Source organism: Kwoniella newhampshirensis, chromosome 8 (assembly GCF_039105145.1).
Source record: "Kwoniella newhampshirensis strain CBS 13917 chromosome 8, whole genome shotgun sequence".
In the NCBI taxonomy this organism is placed as follows: domain Eukaryota; kingdom Fungi; phylum Basidiomycota; class Tremellomycetes; order Tremellales; family Cryptococcaceae; genus Kwoniella; species Kwoniella newhampshirensis.
This window is the reverse complement of record NC_089962.1, coordinates 545,888-563,319: the sequence shown is the minus strand read 5'-3', so window position 1 is coordinate 563,319 and position 17,432 is coordinate 545,888. Positions and strand designations below refer to the sequence as shown.

The window sequence follows — 17,432 nt, the reverse complement described above, 5'->3', positions numbered from 1 at the left end:
CACACTCACACTCACACTCCAGGTCGTCGATTCGTTGTTGGTGGAAACCTCTAATCCGTTTACTTGCTACTCGTTCTTCCCCTTCTCCTCAACCCTCAACAAAACCAATAAAAGAAAGCTTTCATCATGGCTGAGCAAACCGAGAAGGCTTTCCAAAAGCAGCACCTCTTCCAGAATGCCAAGTCCAAGGGTGCGTATCGTTCGTTCATTTCAAGAGGAGAGAGAGAGGGAGCGAGATAGCAGAGAACGAGTTGGTGGAAGGGCATGATGAATTTCGGAATCGAGGACTCAAGGATGGATAGCTAACGTCCATGTCTGCATGCTCTTCGACTCTTCACCCAATATTCGACCATATCAATCTCTATCACGTTGATTCGATGTATTTCCTCGATATCCACGATTCTGCCGGATGATGGATAATATTTGGATGATTATTGGTGCTGCGATGTCTTTTCGATATACTCTGGGGGATGTTGGAATGTACAGGCGGAAAGAAGATCACCACCAAGACCAAGCGATGGTATAAGGATGTCGGTCTCGGTTTCAGGACCCCTGCTGGTGAGTGTGGTTTTAGTCATTTGAAGGAGCAAGCAGAAAGGATCGGTCGGCGAGTGGTCAGAGGGAAGTCCGGTGGACATTGTTCCTTTGAGGAGGTCATCTGTCGTAGCAGACATATCTTGCTACTGGCGTCTTCAGTCGAGGCGTCTCCGCTGTCACTCGCTCGGCAACAGCTTTGGTTTCTTCTTTGACGATCGCTAATGATCCACTTTCTCACTGCAGAGGCTATCAACGGTACTTACATCGACAAGAAGTGCCCCTTCACCGGTGACGTCTCTATCCGAGGTCGAATCCTCACTGGTGTCGTCCACTCCACCAAGATGACCAACACCATCATCATCCGACGAGAGTACCTTCACTAGTGAGTCTGGCGTCATTGCGTATGCAGAAAACCAAGTTTATTGACCTTTTCCTCTTTCCCTTCAGCATCCCTAAATACCGACGATACGAAAAACGACACAAGAACCTCGCTGCCCACTGCTCTCCTGCTTTCCGAGTCGAGATCGGTGACCAGGTTACTGTTGGTGAGTCAGATGCCATCCCTGCCTAGTCGGTCTGATGCATATCTAACCTCAACTCCAACCTATAGGTCAATGCCGACCTCTCTCCAAGACTGTTCGATTCAACGTCCTCCGTGTGTCCAAGAACAAGGCCGCGAAGGGTTTCGCCAAGTTCTAAGAGGGCTTTGGTTGGTATTTGTTGGGTTAGGCAGGAGTAGTGTACCATTGATGCATGGCATTCTCACGAAGGGTTCTGGGAACGGGTACATATGCGAGCGAGTGCAAATTCGTTTTGGACGGATGTTCAAAGTCCAGAAACTATGGCTCTGGCTTCCACATCGTCCGAGATTGCATTGGGAAAGGCTGCCTGTCCATTCGGCCGGCCCGAGCATTGTTACGCGGTGCATAACGGCTGAGCGGCTGAGTGATTGCAGGTCTTCGAGTTGTCGAAAATGACGTCCTCGAATAGCACTGCAGTCTTTTCTGTAAATGAGACGGCAGGAATGCCGGTGAAGAGCTGGGGGACGGGAAAATGCCACGAGTTTACCGGCACATACCACTCACTCTACGCGTTTGTTCATGGCAATACATCACCTCATCATCGAATGTATTTGTGTTCTTTCCGTTTCAATCAAATTATCGCTCTATTTTTCCTTGTCTCATTCCCTAATCCGCCAGCTCACTATACGCAGGCGAGATGCCGCCCCGAAGTAGCAAACCACCATCGGTGGAATCACTGCTTCCACCTATTCTCTCCTTGCTTCCTAATGCCTATTCAGCTCATCAGAAATGTCTTACCACCACCGCTCGACTCGTTCATTCCAACCATCATGATATAGCCATCGCTATCCTGTTCGCGACCGCGAAGGAGCTGTTGAAGCTGGGGGAAGGTGGCAGTGGAAGTGAACTGGGTGTGAAGATGGTAGGGATCATGGGCGATAAAGGTATCGAAGTTGATGAGAAGTCTAGAGGTGAGCGGTGGTCCCTTTTCTGCCTTATGGCGTCTCTCGCGAGACCATGGAGAGGCGCCTGACACTTCTCACTAACATTGATCATAACTGACTGTACTCTAGCGTCAATCACACAGCTGCTTGCACTCACACCATCCAGTGGACCATGGCGCAAAAAGCTGGCGGACGCTGCTATAAAATGGACCCAGACACATGGTGAATGTCCTACAGGCGATCCCAACCTCCATCAATACATTGGAGAGATGTACTATAAAGGTGAGAGCTGAGTCTACTAACAGACTGCTTTGGTGAGGGGGAGTGCTGATCGAGCTGGCGGGGGTTAGACCGAGTGTTTGAAGCTGCCGAACAACATTTGCTTGCCTCAGGAAAGAGAGACTCCGCTATAACCCTTGCGGAAATGATGTTCGAGTGGTATGCTTCTTCCTTCTATCGTTCAGAAATGATTTCTTACCTGGCTGTTTGATACTTCAGGTGCGAAAAAGGCAAACTAGATCCTGGACCTTATGCTATCCGTGGCACGCTACCTTTCCTCGCTCAATCCCCACCGTCAATCCTTCCCGCTCTCACATTCCTCTCGCATCTCCTATCCCTGCTGTCCTCGCCTTCTTCCCCATTCCACAGAAACTTCATCGCCGCCTTACCTTCTCAGACCTCCTTCTCCTTGTCCGAGATCCACCTTACCACCTCAACGACGTTGAACTTCTGCCAACTCGCTCTGATCACGGTTCAACGCGCGCCAGCACCGGGCGTTAGTGGAGTGGCTGCCCGAGGAATGGACGGTGGCATGGGGAAAGAATGGCATGCCCTGTGCGGAAGATATACGAGGATAAGTGGGGCGGGTGGTGTTTTGGGTCAAAAGGAGGTCCAAGAGGTGCGTCTTCTCAGCCAAACAAGCAAGTAGTGGGACTGATAATAGTGACGACCTGCAGGTCCTCGGTCAGATTGCGACGGAAGTCTTCCTCATTCCACCACCAAGAAGTCAAGGAGGCAACGACATGCTGCAGAGCCTGATGGGATCGCTGTTCGGCGGAGGGGGTGGCGGTGGTGCGGGCGCTATCGGCTCAAAGTGAATGTCCCTCCTCATCGGACGCATAGGACTTCCTAGAGAACGAGAATGAAGCATAACTTATATGTCATGACATGTCATTCTCATGGTCATCCACTCTGAGCCTGCTGCTCTGCTCGAAACCTGACATTCAAACGTCTATGTCATTTCTCGCTAGCTTGACAGGAACGAAATAGCGCCAGAGAAGGAAAAGTCGTCTCATCGTGTGTCAAGCAAGATGAACCGTCATGCAAACTTCAAAGCTCGTCATTGACAGATCCTCTCCCTTTCGGTGGGATTGCATCGATAAATGCTGTGCCAGGATCGCGCGTATCGTTTCGAGCTAGTGTTGTGTGGAGCTGATTCCCGAGTAGCGGTTCTTTCATTATTATTTGAGCGTTTGGGTTTCCCAGTTCCAGTTCCTCGAGGTTTTTGCCACTTGTCATCGTTCCCTGTTCCAAGGGCCCGCCCCGCTCCATCCCGCCGAGATCTCGACTCGTCAGAGTGTTTCACATAATTACCTTGACCGTCTGGCAGTGCATCAACACGTATGCAAAGGGGCAAGGAAGTCACCCATCACGGCATCTACCTCTGGTACAAGACGACCTGTACAAGCTTGTGAAAACTGTTGAGTATCCTCCTCCCCCAGGACCGGAAGGGACAACACAAACAAAAAAAAAAAAGGAGCGAGCCGAAAATCCCACTTTGCATCCATGAGCAATAATCGTGATAACGGTAACCTAACAGTGAGTTGTCCTTGAGAGCTAAGAAGCCCGCTGTCACATGGACACGACGGCGCATCATCGACATCATCGACATCGCGCAAGTGAGCTTGTCATAAATCTACATTCTGGTATCGATGTTCAGCCGTCCTGCGAGTTCCCCCCACACAACCCAGATCTCCTCGTCATCGTAACAACCGTACACATCGCCACCTTGCGTAATCGTGATCGGGACACCACATAAAAGTACACAGCTATCAAACCAATATTGCAGCACGAGTACATTTCGCAACTCATTTCCGCACCTTTGCTCTTGCCACCACCACCACCACTTGATTCAATCGCTTCAGACTCTCGCCGCATTCACACAAAGAATTCGCTCGAGATGCATCAACCAGATTTCATCACTTCTCCTCCGCCGCCAGCGTCGGGCTCGACATCGTCGGGAGCATATCCACCGCAGTGGAGTCCATTCGTGAATTATCCTTTCGGCACAGTGGTCTGGTACAGCGGAACTTTCTGGAGATGCGAGAATGGTCATACGAGCGGTGCGGAACCTGCTGGTGCAGTGAGTCGTCTCGAGCCTGTCTCCGTCTGTGATATGGGAGATTATTCCGGGATCCCTATGCATGGAGCTCATGGTATATTGAACTTGCTTTAGCCCACAAACAATCTCCATTTGTGGACTCCCGTGGGATCGACCATGGGTCATCCACAACAAGGATACTATGCTCAGCAATCGCAAGGTTATTACGGTCAACCACCCTCGTATACTGCACAACCCCCTCCCCAAGGCTACAACCAGGGTTACTACACCGGTCCTTCTCAGACCAACTCGTCCCAGCTTTTCGCGCCCATTCCCACCTATCCTAGCGTCGCATCGCCCTCTAGATTCGACATCACGAACGATTCTCCTTCATCCAACGAGACCATTACGAGCCCTTATGACGAAAAGAAAGCATACGAGAGATCATCGTCCGCCACGGCGTTCTTCGGCGCCAAGGCGAACGAATCGTTGCGTTACATCAAACTGCGTGAAGAGAGCCACAGAGCAAAGGACAAGGATGAGATCAAGGATGAGTTGAAGGGGAAGAGGATGTGGAGAGTCGGCGGGGTAGGCATGTGGGCGTATAGTCTGGATGCGAAAGAGGAAGAGATGAAGAAGAAGGTCTGGAGAGATTGGGGAAATAAACATGGCAAGGACGATTGGCTGAAAGTCTCCAGGGAGAAGACGGAATTCTACTCCAAAGGTTTGCATCCTTATGCCTCGTTGGTCGCCAGTGGCTTCAGAGCTAATTATGAATTACAGAATCACGCGGAGTCAGACCGCTCTTCACTTGGAAGCTGGTGGAGAAAAGTCAGAATTTGCCACCGGACGTCCTACCGATTGGAAACGAGCAGGACGGCACTCCATTATACGCCGCAAGAGCATGGTGGGAAGGTGGTATTCATCTCGGAAAGTGGGTGCATGATCGTTTACAAGGCATGATGTGGCCCTAGTCTGACCAGGATTGCAGGGCTGGTCATCATTTAAACAGCGGGGCCTCCATCTCGTACGGAGGTGATGAAATCACCCTCGACACGTATGAAGTCTTCTGTGGACCGATCAACGAGCCTTATCTCGTGAAATGGATGACGTTCAGACACGGAGAAGTGGCGGCGGTGAATGGGTGGCAACCCGTCGAGGGCGGTAGGGAGAAGGACGGCGCGGCGCTGCTTCTAGCCAAGGGAGAGTATGAGAAGTGAGTTATGGCCCGTCCGTGAATACTAGAAGAAGGTTGACCTGTCGTGTTCTATTCTTGTCAGTGGTCAACACCCAGGCAGTGAGTGTCTTGTAGGACATGAAATATGACGATAAGTCAGACTAACGTAATTCAATCGAACAGAATGTCTCATCAACGACGATCACGCCTGCGTCGGTTATGGTGGCGGTGAACTATGGGTCCGACCCTTCCAGATTCTCGCTTACGCCAATGCCGACCGTCGATAACTTGTGAATTCCATACGTCGTCAACCAGTCGACGCTTTTACGATACGATAAAATCCGAATATACGAGGAAATGCATTCAGTTTCGCTTTCGCCTTCTCCATCATCACGTCTCCGGCTAAGATTATCATAGAAAGACACGGTTGTATCTCTCGTCTCGTCATCGACCGTTGTTTTCACACATGTACACACGCATTTCGATATCATGACTGTCTGCTCTGGCTCGTCGTCGGTCTGTGTGACTTTATAAAGCCCAAAACACGTAATTACTGCTCAGACTATCCTGACGTTAATATCATGCATCCTTGTAGCGAACAATCATGACGAGAGCAGAGTTACTCACTGCGTCGTGGTGCTATTGAATATAGAAAACTGCGGAGGACGGGTGTGAGTGGTATATGTCGCCATGTAGATGGAAAGGCGCGTACTTTGAGTGTAAAACGGGGTAATACCTTTGAGAGACGAAAGGACGCTATGGCACAGATGTGTCTTGTGACAAGAAGGAATGGAACCGTAGGTATTCCTTTGTCCAAGGGAGACGGTAAGATTTCGACTGAGAAAACAAGGGGAAAATGAGATACGATAGATGGGTTCCGTCTCTTTCAGATTTGGTCTCATCGCGGCGTTTTGTTCTGGCATCTGTGCCACTCCCCAAGTTCCTGTCTGCCGCAAGCATCGTCCCTCGCACGCCGAATGCTCTCAAAATCGAGTTCTCACGCATCGTCCATGATCTTGTCAAGGCTGCAGTGACCCACCATCCTACCATCTCGTCATCATCCGCCACGCCACGCCGTTTCTCCACACCATTTCCCTGGTCCGCCCCCTGGCACTCTGACGACTACGTCTCCAGTTCCGGCGCTCTTCAACTCTAGTGTCCCCCTTCTCTCATCTGACCCTGATCAGTCCTTGATCACCGCAATGTGCGAGCAAGTACCCTCCACCACCATCTGGGGTACCACCCAAGTAGTCTTTCCCACCACCACGATCTCCACACTGACCACCCTCGTCCCCGGAGAACCACTCACGTTCGTGATCACCTCGATCGACGCAAACGATGGCCAGGCCAGTATCGGCGCCGTGACGACGACGCCGTACGAGACTAGTATCGTCACTAGTCGAATCGGTGTGATGGAGACCATGACGAGTTTGGTCCCGCAAAAGACACTGTATTATCCCTGTCCAACGACAGCGACCTTCTCCTCTACGGCTTCCGCTTCCGCGTCGAGCGAAGGGAGCATGAGTAGTGATAGTCCAAGTACGATCACGATGGGACAAGCTGGACCAACGGAAAGTCAGTTCAGACAAAGTAGTGCGACTTCTGTGCCACCCCCGTTGACAGCGATGACAACCTCGTCAAGTGGGCCAGCACAACAAAGCACTGTCAGAGGAGGAGATTTAACGGGCCAGTCCACCGGTACACTCTCGAAATCATCCTCCTCGATCTTCGCCTCCTCAGAGCCCGCAACATCGACGCCGAATGGACACCCTTGGTCCAGTATCGCGCCTACGCCCACTTCGACCGAGGCCACACATGCCAGTAGTGGCGCCACTCCCGCAAGCAGCTCGTTGTCCGAGACCAGTCCACATTCGGAATCACACAAATCAGCAACTATCGCAGGTGGTATTATCGGGGCCATCCTCGGTCTCATCTTGCTTGTCCTTCTTGCGATTTACGGCAGGCGAAAGAGCGGAGGGGGTTTGATCCGGAGCAGCAGGAGAAGAAGCGGTAAAGAGGGAGAGGATGTGGCGGGCGATTATTGGGAAGCTAGATTTAGAGAGCTTGAGGCGGAGACAGAGGGTGGAGGGAGAGCAGAGAAGGGTGACGGGTTTGGCGGTGAGGTTACAGGTGAGGGCAGGGCGGGTGAATGGGATTTGAGTAGTAGTCAGAAGCTACATGTGAGTGCCTTTGACTCATTCCTTACAATCGCTCTTGCTCGCAAATGCTGTTTGCGTTATTGCCTAGTTGGACAAGGACTGTTGTGTCTACTAAAGGTTTCTCTGACTGAAAACTTTGACTTCGCAGCTCACGTTGAATCTTGAATCGAATACGCTTCCTGCTCGACCACCATCCCGACTGTCCACCGTCTCGACGTTCTTCTCCAACGCCCTATCTCCTCTGCCGACTCGACGATCCATACGTGACTCCATCGGTGCTGGTCGTACCAAAGTCTTCGGTACGGCGAAGGGAACCGGACTCAATTTCTCGAGGCCGTTACGTCGAATACCTCTCACTCCATCACAATCGGGATTGATGAGTATGTCTGCTTCACCTTCGACAATTGGCAGTGTCGATGACACCGGTTCGACTCAGAGAGAATCTAAAGCCAGTATCGGACCCAGATCACCCAGGAGGACAAGTACAGGATCAAAGTCTAACAAAAGGATATCGCCATTCATCCTTCCCTCCATGAGAGAAGAACGAGAGCGTACTGTACCAGCAGAAAGTGATGAATCACCAATCGTTCCGAGGAAGGGGGAAGAAACGAGAGTAGAGAGAAACGGTATGGAATGGATGAGAAGTTTCCATCCTCGCGCCGACGGGGAAGAACAGGTGAATGCAGACTGGATCTTCCCCGACGGCGTTCATCCGGGGCCTGGGACACAGTCGTCGACGATGTTCACCGGATCGGTTCCTTCTGTCAGTGGAGGCTTGAGACCACCCCGGCGTCCGCCTCGAGCCCGCGTGGTCGACGCGCCTCTGGCTACCTTGAGACGTAGTCCGTCCTCTGCCTCGGACGTTTCCTCAAGACACGATCTTCATCTTCAGCCTGGCGACGGACTGACGGGAGTCCGTGGGCCCGATGCCACCAGTCTCAGAGGAGATGAAACGACGAACGAGTCTGTTAGGACTAGATCACGAGCGGGAAGAAAGTCCAGTAGATCCTTGTATTCACCCACCCTGAAACCGACCACCCTCAGCTCCCCGCAAATGGATGCTACTTCCTCGAACAGAGCACTCACTCCATCTCAAACGTTGAACAGAGGATCAAACTCGATGAGAAGGACTCTGGAATCGAAAGGAATACGCGTACCAGAGCTGAATCTGAGCAGAGAAGCCCTCACGCCGAGTTTATGGCTCGACGATGATTTACTCGCAAGATTCGAGGGGGAGCGAGGAGGAGGAACAACGGGTCTGGTATCACAATTCTCGACGACGACTAGTGAGAATTATCTAGCGAACGCGACGGTGGAAGGAGATGAAGCGTTTGCTGGTCTAGTCGATGATGAGGTGAAGATGAACTTTCCAAGAAATGACCAGCAAGATGGACCTTCACCACCGTCTCAGCACTTGCGAGAAGCACGGGCCGAGTCGATCAATTCCGCCGAACTGATTGACCGACCTCCATCGACCGACGGTTCGATTTGCTCATCCGCTGAAGAGGTAGAAATGACCGAGATTCGTAATGTGGATAGAAGTGCCGTCACGCCACAATTGCCGATGATGACTCTCGGGTCGTCGAGGTTGAGTGAGTGGGGTATAGGTGATAATATGAATCCTACAGGAGAACAGTAGGAGGGAACGAACGAGAGTTTCGTATTCCAGAGAGAGCGAGTAGATAGATGCTTTCGCAGGAGCATGGTGGAAATACACAGTCCTCGTAGTTCTGTGATATACTCAACTAACATAACATACAGTAACAATATAATGTCATTTGATCTTGTTAGCCACGAAGAGGTTTTCCTTTCAATATCAAGCTGCATACGAGGATAATCGCTCCTTCTCACATGGCCGGCAGTCGTCCTTGAGCGGTATGCGGTGTCAATAGATTCCACATCTTCGCCAGAGTCGGCACCCGAGGAACGACGTATCCGCTCAAATACCTCCAGACTGCCGTATGTCCGACCCGACAGCTGCCCCTCGGCTCGGTCTGTCCAATATATCTCGTTACAGTCAGTCTCCCGATCAGACAAGTATTCACCGTTCCCGTGAAGAAACGGTTTGTCTTACCGAGTGACTCACTATTTGTGAACAGCTCGACACAGAATTCCTCCGAATTTGCCTCTCGGCCGCGGGACATGATCAATTGGATCTTCGCAGCCACTGTGAGAGCCAGATCTCCACCCGTGTGGACGTACCCCGGCAAATCTCTGTGTATGACCCTATGTTTGCCATACCATACTCAGATGCTGTCAGCTGCCTCTCATCACTCATCTCAGCGTTAAGATCTGGTGAGTCCGGTCTCACCGACCGACGTTGGAAGTGAGACCCGAACAGGTCACAATGTCCGGAGCCGTCACAGATCCCTGATCCTCTTATCTGCTGGCGTGGACGAATGATATCAAACAGTTCCCATCTGGAAGAATGGTCAGTCACCCGAGCCTGAACGGGAGTCAGCAAGTAGCTGATCCCATCAGAAAGGAACCGGGGTACGGGACTTTGTTTACCACAAGCCATGCCGATCACATTATGTTGAACACGTAAGTGACGGGTCTCGATTTATATGATATGTGATAGCAAGACGTTGAGGCCTGGATCCGAGATATCGATGCAGAAACACCTCGTAATCAGGTGTGTGGAAGAAGGTGAAATGCATCATTGCATTGAATTGAAATGAATTGAAATGAATTGAAATGAATTGAAATGAATCGAATTGAATTGAATGAAACAGAATCTTCTCCCCATCAAATTAACGATTGATCCTGTACGACTTGAAGAACCTCGAACGCGACGCGACGCGAAGATGTAAACGAGAATCACGTGTTTTCCAATGTTTTTCCTCTTCCGGCGTTCAAGAAACTACCTCCGGCCATCCATCATGTGCAGTGAGTCATCATCAGAGTATCGTCATTTCCATGTTGCATCTCTTGCACGAACAGATCAGCAGCATCACTGACGGAGGGGCAGAGGATTCTATCCGAGTGGCGCATAGCCTGGAAGGTACGGGATATATCCTCTTTCGTTGATTAAAAGCCACTTCTTACCTGGTTCTGCATGCTACCATGCGCACGTTGTTGCTGAATCCGAGATAGGACCTAGTCCAGACGAGAATGATGACGACGATCATGATCTCCTACCACATTTACCACCACCCGACACCACCACTACTGGCCATTCATGGCGGGCACGTTTAGATACCTCTCTGCAAAAACGCACAGTACGTCCGCAAATGGTGCGCTGCGCCTTGGAAAGGCGGATTCGGGCTTTACTAAATTTCGCCTTTTGCAGACAGTTTGCAAAGCTCGGAAGTCAGGCACCAGGCACGTACCGGGGAAGATACCTAGGAGGCTGTAACCTCGAATCGTCTTATCCTCCCCTCCCTCCCTCCCTCACTTGTCCCATTCGATAGATGTGGCAGATTTACATTCAAGGTACTAGCAAGTCCCCTAGAGTTCCTCCAGGTTCCCCCTTGGTGGTGGCTTCAATCACCGGTGGTGCAAATGATCGACACAGACGCAACATTCTTTGGTTGACGCTCACTCCCTCTCATTCGTATCCTTTTCCGGCTGAGACAGCTGTGACGTGATGTGTCCACCTGGGAGGTGATCGACCCGGCTTTTACGTGAGAAACAGCCTGTTCTTCCCTGGACGGTGGTCCGTCCATCTAGAAATTTCAGAGCTCTTGATCGGATAGTTAGGAACAGACCGGCTTAAACATGACAGCATCGTCATCTTGATTTTGTAGCACCTACAATCTCGTCTTCCTCACACTACTCGTACTTGCATCGTCTGGGTCTTCTATCTTCTCCCTTCCGGTCTGTTAGTAACAAGAGCACAACCACGCAACCCCAGCTTGACGTATACGTACATCTCTGCGCGGACCGCCTTCCTTCTTCGTTCGAAACATACATCGCGACATCCCGGTCTGACCGCTCCACTACTCAAGCGCAACAAAGTAGAAGATAGTCTGATTGGCCCCGTGGCTGACCGACTGGCTGACCTCTCTTGACTCATATATCGCACTACCACCTTTCGTTCTCATCGATCGTGTCACTCCCGCCCCGGATAAAGTAGGGTCTCGAAAGGATCACGGAAAAGTATGTTTCCCACCACTTCTCGTAACGCAGATCATCCGCTCACATTCTGTCAAGTATAGATATCGCAACCGGCAAGACTGTCCACTTCTCAACACACATTCCTTACATAGACACCATACCACTGCACGATCAGTCAAGACGCACTCACACACTCTTTTGTTTCTCTACACATACACGGTATCAACCAATCAACATCATCAACATGGGGCTTTTCACACTGCGCAAGCGAGCACCTACCCTCGGATCCCCAATCATGACCAACTCCCCTTCTTCATCCAGCACGACCACTCTAGTACCTTCTCCTTTACCGGCTCATAGGACATCGTCTACCTTCGGCCGCTCATCCAAGACACCCTCCCCAATCGCTTCCAGTCCTGTGATTCCAGAATCTCCTCCCATCAGTCTTCGGGTCGCCATCGACCCTCTGCCTTCTTCGACATGCCCCAATCCGGATGCCAGAGAGCTCTTCTACGTAACCGTCAGTGCCGAAGAGGGTGTAGCCGCACTTCGACGAGAGATCGCCAGAACAGTAGGGCACAGCTCGATGAGCTTGTTCAAGGTGAGTTCCAGGACGTTTTCCACCCAGATGAGTGTATACATATCGATCTGGGCTAAGCTGAGCTGGTCATTTTAGGTGTCGATCCCATGGCAAGCTCATTATCAGGCACGAGCCTACACTGAGCGATATGGCAAACAAGTCGATCTTCTTGCTTCCTTCCCCGCTTTCAACGTCGACGATCCTCAACAATTGGGCTTGAGCTTGGACTCAGCTTGGAAAGAGATGACAGAGGCAGCGGTGATAGCCAGTGACTTGAAGATCAAACATTGGTTCCCGAACCACACCTCAGGACCATCTGATGTCATATCGATCATTGCCCGACCCCTGCAAGAGATGACTCCCAGTAAGTCTGCCGCCCTGCATTCCGCAAAGAGCTCAGCTGACACATGTGTAGATGCCATCCCTCTCACCCTCCGAGCTTACTTCTCTGCGCCATCAGACAATCGATCGCACATAAACATGTCTGGCTCTTCCTCTCGCTCACATGGTCCACCCCTTGTAATCGATGTCGACCCATACATCACAGTCAACGAGCTCAAGTCCGAACTGCTCCGAGCGTCCGGAAGAGATGGCGCCTTGTGGCGTTTCGTTGTTGTCTGGCAGATTGCTATGACTGATGGGGAGATGACTGTGATCGATGAGTTGGGGAGATTGAAAGATGGAAAGATGCCTTGGCCGTAAGTTCAGTCAACTCTTCCCTTCTAAGAAATGGGAGCTGACGGTCATCTTGCCAACTCCAGCTATCCACCGGGAGCTATGGAGCCTATCCCAATGACCGACGGCAATCTTCCGGTATCTCTATTTTTCCCCAAATCCGCCCCAAACGGAGACATGCTCAACCTTTCGGTTTGGCTCAATCCGAAAGCAGGACCTGACGCAGGCGTCCAAGCTCATGCTTCAACACAGCAGATTCCAGCCTTCCGATATCCCATGACCTTTGCCCCTCAATCTGAACGACCGGCCAGCATGATGCTGCACAGTCCACCATGTACTCCAGCGACGACCACTGCCACTTTACCACCTACCCCTGTTGTGGAGTTGCCTATGCTTCGTCTCAAACCCAAATCTGCCCGTTCTCGTGCTCGACCGAGCACGGCTCCAGCCATCATTACATCGGACCCATCCAACTCTAGTCAGGCTAGTACACCCAAACCACCAGCTTTCGGAACTCGGTCGACCGCCCCACAAATACCACTGCCTAGTCGTCCGTCTCATACGAAACGATCTCCACATGGATTGGGGATTGTCACCTTCCCCATCCCTCCCCAACTCGATCGATCCAGCTTCTCCAGTACAGTCAGTACTTCCGAAGATGAAGGTTCTATCCCTTCTCTGAACTTCTCCCAACTGTCGATCGAAACCCCCGATGCCTACATCCACGTCAAGACGCCCGATATAGAACCGCAGGACTGGTTGATGCAAGATCATCTTCAGAAAGGCGAGAGAATGGGGAGTCTGCGAAAGACTGCTTCTGTCAAAGGAGGTAGTCTGAGCTCTCGAGTCAGGAGAGCAGCCGCGGCGCGATCTTGAGCAGTCCTTTTCTGTGTATGTATACATGTATGTGTGGTGAGACAGAATAGCATTATACGTTGTATGTCATGTCACGATCCGTCCTCTTATGCATCTCGCATTGTTTGTATCCATCACGATACATAGAGTGAGGAAATGTGGCACTAGTGGCGTTGAAGGAAAGAACAAAGAGATGAGTGTTTCATCGAGGTTTGTGCGTAAGATGAAACGACTGTGTTGAAATTGTTGGTCGTCGACTGATGCCTTTGCATCTCTTCGCGCTCTTTCCTTTCCCTTTGCGTCCTCCTCATCTACACAGAGGTTGGTTGTACTTTACTACTACAGGGGAACCACACTCGTGCATGTACTACCTTTGAGTGATGTAATCGATGACCCGTGTATCATACCGATGCAACCCGATCCCATTCGAAGTCAGCTCATCTGTTGACTGCTTACTCGGTCGATTCATCTCAAGCTATCGGTCTAGGTATAATACATCGGAGTCAGACTAAGGAGATAACATCTGTTTATACTTGGAGTACAAAAGTTAGCAAACAATCCAACGCTCTCGTGCACGGCCATCCGAGCGATAACCGACACTCAACTATAGCATGGACACCTACATCTCGTCGAGGTGAGCCGCGTCTCTGTCTCTATATATCGAGATAGATGACCGGACTGACGATGTTTCATGCGTGAATGGTACCAGTTCTCCACTCTTCACATATACACCATGCAAGGCCTGCTCACCCTCCGAAGGGTTCCAACCTGGCGCCGAGGTTTCAGGCGTCGATGGGAATGGGACAGATAGCGGGATGGTCACTTACGGTAATGGAGCGAAAGTGGAGATCAACTGTACAGGTGAGTAAGACCCGACGTCGCTCTCAGCAACACATATGAGATACGTCAACTACTACTGATAAGTGTCTGTCATGTCTTGTATCGAACGTACTGTAGGCACCGGTATAGCTTTTGACTTGACCTATGGTCGACCTGACCAAACTTCGTATACAACCACACTCACCATCAACGGCACACTTCACAATGAGTCCGACCAGACGTCCCCTCTCACAGCCACCCGACTTCCGATAGGACGTCATTCATGTGCACTCGCTTTTCATTCGAGCGATACTACCAAGGACGACGGGGTCCGGGTCAACGGTGCGACTTGCTTGTTGGGAACTCTGGAAGGACCCAAGACGAAGAATGTGACGATTGACGATACGGCTTGGCGAGATTGGGAGGTGATTCTGACTCCTGGGTGGAATATGTTAGAAAGAGCTAGTTCGAATTGGATCAACACGGTCAGTGAAGGTGGCAACATCCTGGCTACGACTAGGTTGAATGACACAAATAGCGGAGAGCGGAGCTGACGATGGATTCGATGGGTCATAGACTCAGTACGACGCAGAGCTACTAACGTCTGGACGAGACTATAATGGAAGTATATCGTGGACCGAACAAGCGAACGCAGGGAACACGATCTACTTCCAGGGATCTGCTGTATGGGTATATGGGATAGTGGGCGGCGAAGCGGGGTGAGTGGTCGTTTCGCACTCAGATACTGGAGACAATTGACTGATTTGATGCACCACATCGACAGATCGTACGAAGTGCTGCTGGATAATACGACTCAAGGGGTCTTCGATGCCTCAGGGGGGTCCAGAGTGTGAGTCCGATAGGCGAAGGTGCGGGAACTTGCATCCTACTGATGATCGGGTCAACGTCGAAGGTACAATCAAGTCCTGTATCACACCTCGAATTTGGCAGACACAAAGCACGCTCTCTCGCTGAGGAATGTTGATCAGGGCAAAAGACTCAGTTTCGATAGACTAGAGGCGCTGTCCAATCTGTAAGCTCCATCAGACCCCACGAGCTGGCCTCATATGAAGACTCTGACAAGTTACTGCATGAAGCTTGAGCGAACCCGCCCCTCCTTTGCCTTCCTCTACCTCTGACGCAGATCCGATATCCACCTTCCACCCCACGCTCACATCTAATACTTCCGCTGCTGCGGCGGCAACAACGTCGAGAGGTCTGAGTCATGGTGCAATCGCAGGGATTGTAATTGCAGCGCTGGTGGTCTTCTTGGCTCTGCTCGCGTGGCCAGTTATCGCTTGGCGCAGAGTCAGACGTCGCAACGAGGAGACGAGCGCAAGTGACGAGAAAAGTGCAGCATCAGCTCCAGCAGTTGTGCGTTCAGTCCTCCTTCTTCTTGACCCTATCGCAGCTCTGAAAAAACAATCACTGCTCTGCTCTACATCAGAACGATGTCTATGCTGATGTCCTCTTGATCGAGTAGTTTTCCCGATGGTCTGTCTGGTCCGGAATGACATCCACCACTGGCAGCAGTGCCCATCCATTCACGCGGCTTCCAGAACCTGTCAGAGTTTCCGCGATCCGATTCCCCTCCATCAGAGGATCTCGTACTCCTCCTCCCAACTCTGCCGGAAGTCAAAGATCATTCCTGAAGATCGGTGATCGAAGAACTACCGATAGTGGTACAGCCATGAGTGTCGGTGTCGGGTCACCGTTGTCGCATATGAGGACTGTAGGCCGGAATGACATTTCGAAACCCATCATTACGACGAAGACGATGAGCGAAGGGGATCGTTCTCGGGATATCATACCTGATCTTGAATCGTCTTCGATTGGCAATGACGAGCAAGATGCTTCTTCGTCAGGATTCAATTTACCCATTCAACCTGTACCTGTCCCTCGACAAGGCAATCATGGTAGTGGAGAAGTTCCGGCACTTCAAGCTGGCCAAATGTCGAATTCGAATCGAATCAGCTCACCGCTCGTCGCCGCTCTTTCTGGCAAAACAGCTTCCCCCTTGGCTCAGCTCACTCAACATACAAAGAACACAAGTACAGGTGGCTCGAGATCCTCGCACCAGCCGAGGGTGAGTATGGGTTTGGGTTTTGGGATGTTCGGAAGGAGGAAGGGAGGATCGATCTCGAACTCGTTGGATACCGGTCGGGGTAGTAATGCAGAGGATGGGGAAGGAGATGGGGAGGTCGATGGGATCTTGCCTTCCTCTGGCGATGTAGGGTGGAACAGCCCACAACAGGACAACAAGAACAATATACCACTCGATGCGTTGATGACGAGTGTTAACTACACATCGACCGGTGCAAACCATGGGCTCGAGGATAGACGCGGACAAGATAAGGGAGCCTGGGTCCCTGATTGGGGAGAAGATGAGCTGGTACCTCCCAATCGACGCTTCTTCGGTAAAGCAGGTGAGTCCCATCACAACCCCTGGACATATGGCACTTCTCCTCCCACAACCATCGCAATTTTTAAGTTGTGTTGCTAAATCGCCTCATTCAGGCCGCCCGATGTCCAACTCTACAACCAAAACAGTCAACTCGGTAGGATCAGCTTGGCGTTATATGTGATCATCTCGACCGTTCTATCGAGACGCTCGATATCACTTGGACATCCACGATTTCCAGACTCCCCATTCTGCTCCTTCTTATACACTTTGGGCCACCTCTCAGCTTTGCGAAGCCTTGCTTGCACTACGTATGTAGTACTTATAGTCATTGCCTCGCCACGCTTTGCATCGATGTTTGCGTCTTCACTTGTATTGATCGTAT

General features: G+C 51.2%; 6 protein-coding genes across 6 annotated transcripts; all 6 read left to right on the top strand.

The window, feature by feature from the left end:
- Window positions 1–126: 126 nt before the first annotated feature.
- IAR55_004404 (40S ribosomal protein uS17) lies at window positions 127–1,236 on the top strand (the record flags this gene model as incomplete). The annotated part of the gene is made up of 5 exons (XM_066947503.1): window positions 127–190; window positions 487–558; window positions 781–919; window positions 985–1,082; window positions 1,148–1,236. The coding sequence occupies 5 exons, from the start codon at window positions 127–129 to the stop codon at window positions 1,234–1,236; spliced, it is 462 nt and encodes a 153-aa protein (XP_066801917.1).
- Window positions 1,237–1,755: 519 nt separating this feature from the next.
- Window positions 1,756–3,099, top strand: IAR55_004403 (uncharacterized protein; the record flags this gene model as incomplete). The annotated part of the gene is made up of 5 exons (XM_066947502.1): window positions 1,756–2,029; window positions 2,132–2,284; window positions 2,353–2,440; window positions 2,501–2,900; window positions 2,959–3,099. The coding sequence occupies 5 exons, from the start codon at window positions 1,756–1,758 to the stop codon at window positions 3,097–3,099; spliced, it is 1,056 nt and encodes a 351-aa protein (XP_066801916.1).
- Window positions 3,100–4,181: 1,082 nt separating this feature from the next.
- On the top strand, window positions 4,182–5,786 carry IAR55_004402 (uncharacterized protein; the record flags this gene model as incomplete). The annotated part of the gene is made up of 6 exons (XM_066947501.1): window positions 4,182–4,364; window positions 4,458–5,046; window positions 5,106–5,256; window positions 5,314–5,538; window positions 5,603–5,619; window positions 5,683–5,786. The coding sequence occupies 6 exons, from the start codon at window positions 4,182–4,184 to the stop codon at window positions 5,784–5,786; spliced, it is 1,269 nt and encodes a 422-aa protein (XP_066801915.1).
- A 915-nt stretch (window positions 5,787–6,701) lies between these two features.
- IAR55_004401 (uncharacterized protein) lies at window positions 6,702–9,297 on the top strand (the record flags this gene model as incomplete). The annotated part of the gene is made up of 3 exons (XM_066947500.1): window positions 6,702–7,074; window positions 7,123–7,679; window positions 7,807–9,297. The coding sequence occupies 3 exons, from the start codon at window positions 6,702–6,704 to the stop codon at window positions 9,295–9,297; spliced, it is 2,421 nt and encodes an 806-aa protein (XP_066801914.1).
- Window positions 9,298–11,961: 2,664 nt separating this feature from the next.
- Window positions 11,962–13,848, top strand: IAR55_004400 (uncharacterized protein; the record flags this gene model as incomplete). Its single annotated transcript, XM_066947499.1, has 4 exons — window positions 11,962–12,318; window positions 12,394–12,661; window positions 12,713–12,995; window positions 13,059–13,848. The coding sequence occupies 4 exons, from the start codon at window positions 11,962–11,964 to the stop codon at window positions 13,846–13,848; spliced, it is 1,698 nt and encodes a 565-aa protein (XP_066801913.1).
- Window positions 13,849–14,438: 590 nt separating this feature from the next.
- Window positions 14,439–17,231, top strand: IAR55_004399 (uncharacterized protein; the record flags this gene model as incomplete). The annotated part of the gene is made up of 9 exons (XM_066947498.1): window positions 14,439–14,461; window positions 14,537–14,688; window positions 14,785–15,131; window positions 15,223–15,365; window positions 15,431–15,496; window positions 15,560–15,679; window positions 15,744–16,020; window positions 16,130–17,072; window positions 17,164–17,231. The coding sequence occupies 9 exons, from the start codon at window positions 14,439–14,441 to the stop codon at window positions 17,229–17,231; spliced, it is 2,139 nt and encodes a 712-aa protein (XP_066801912.1).
- Window positions 17,232–17,432: the final 201 nt, after the last annotated feature.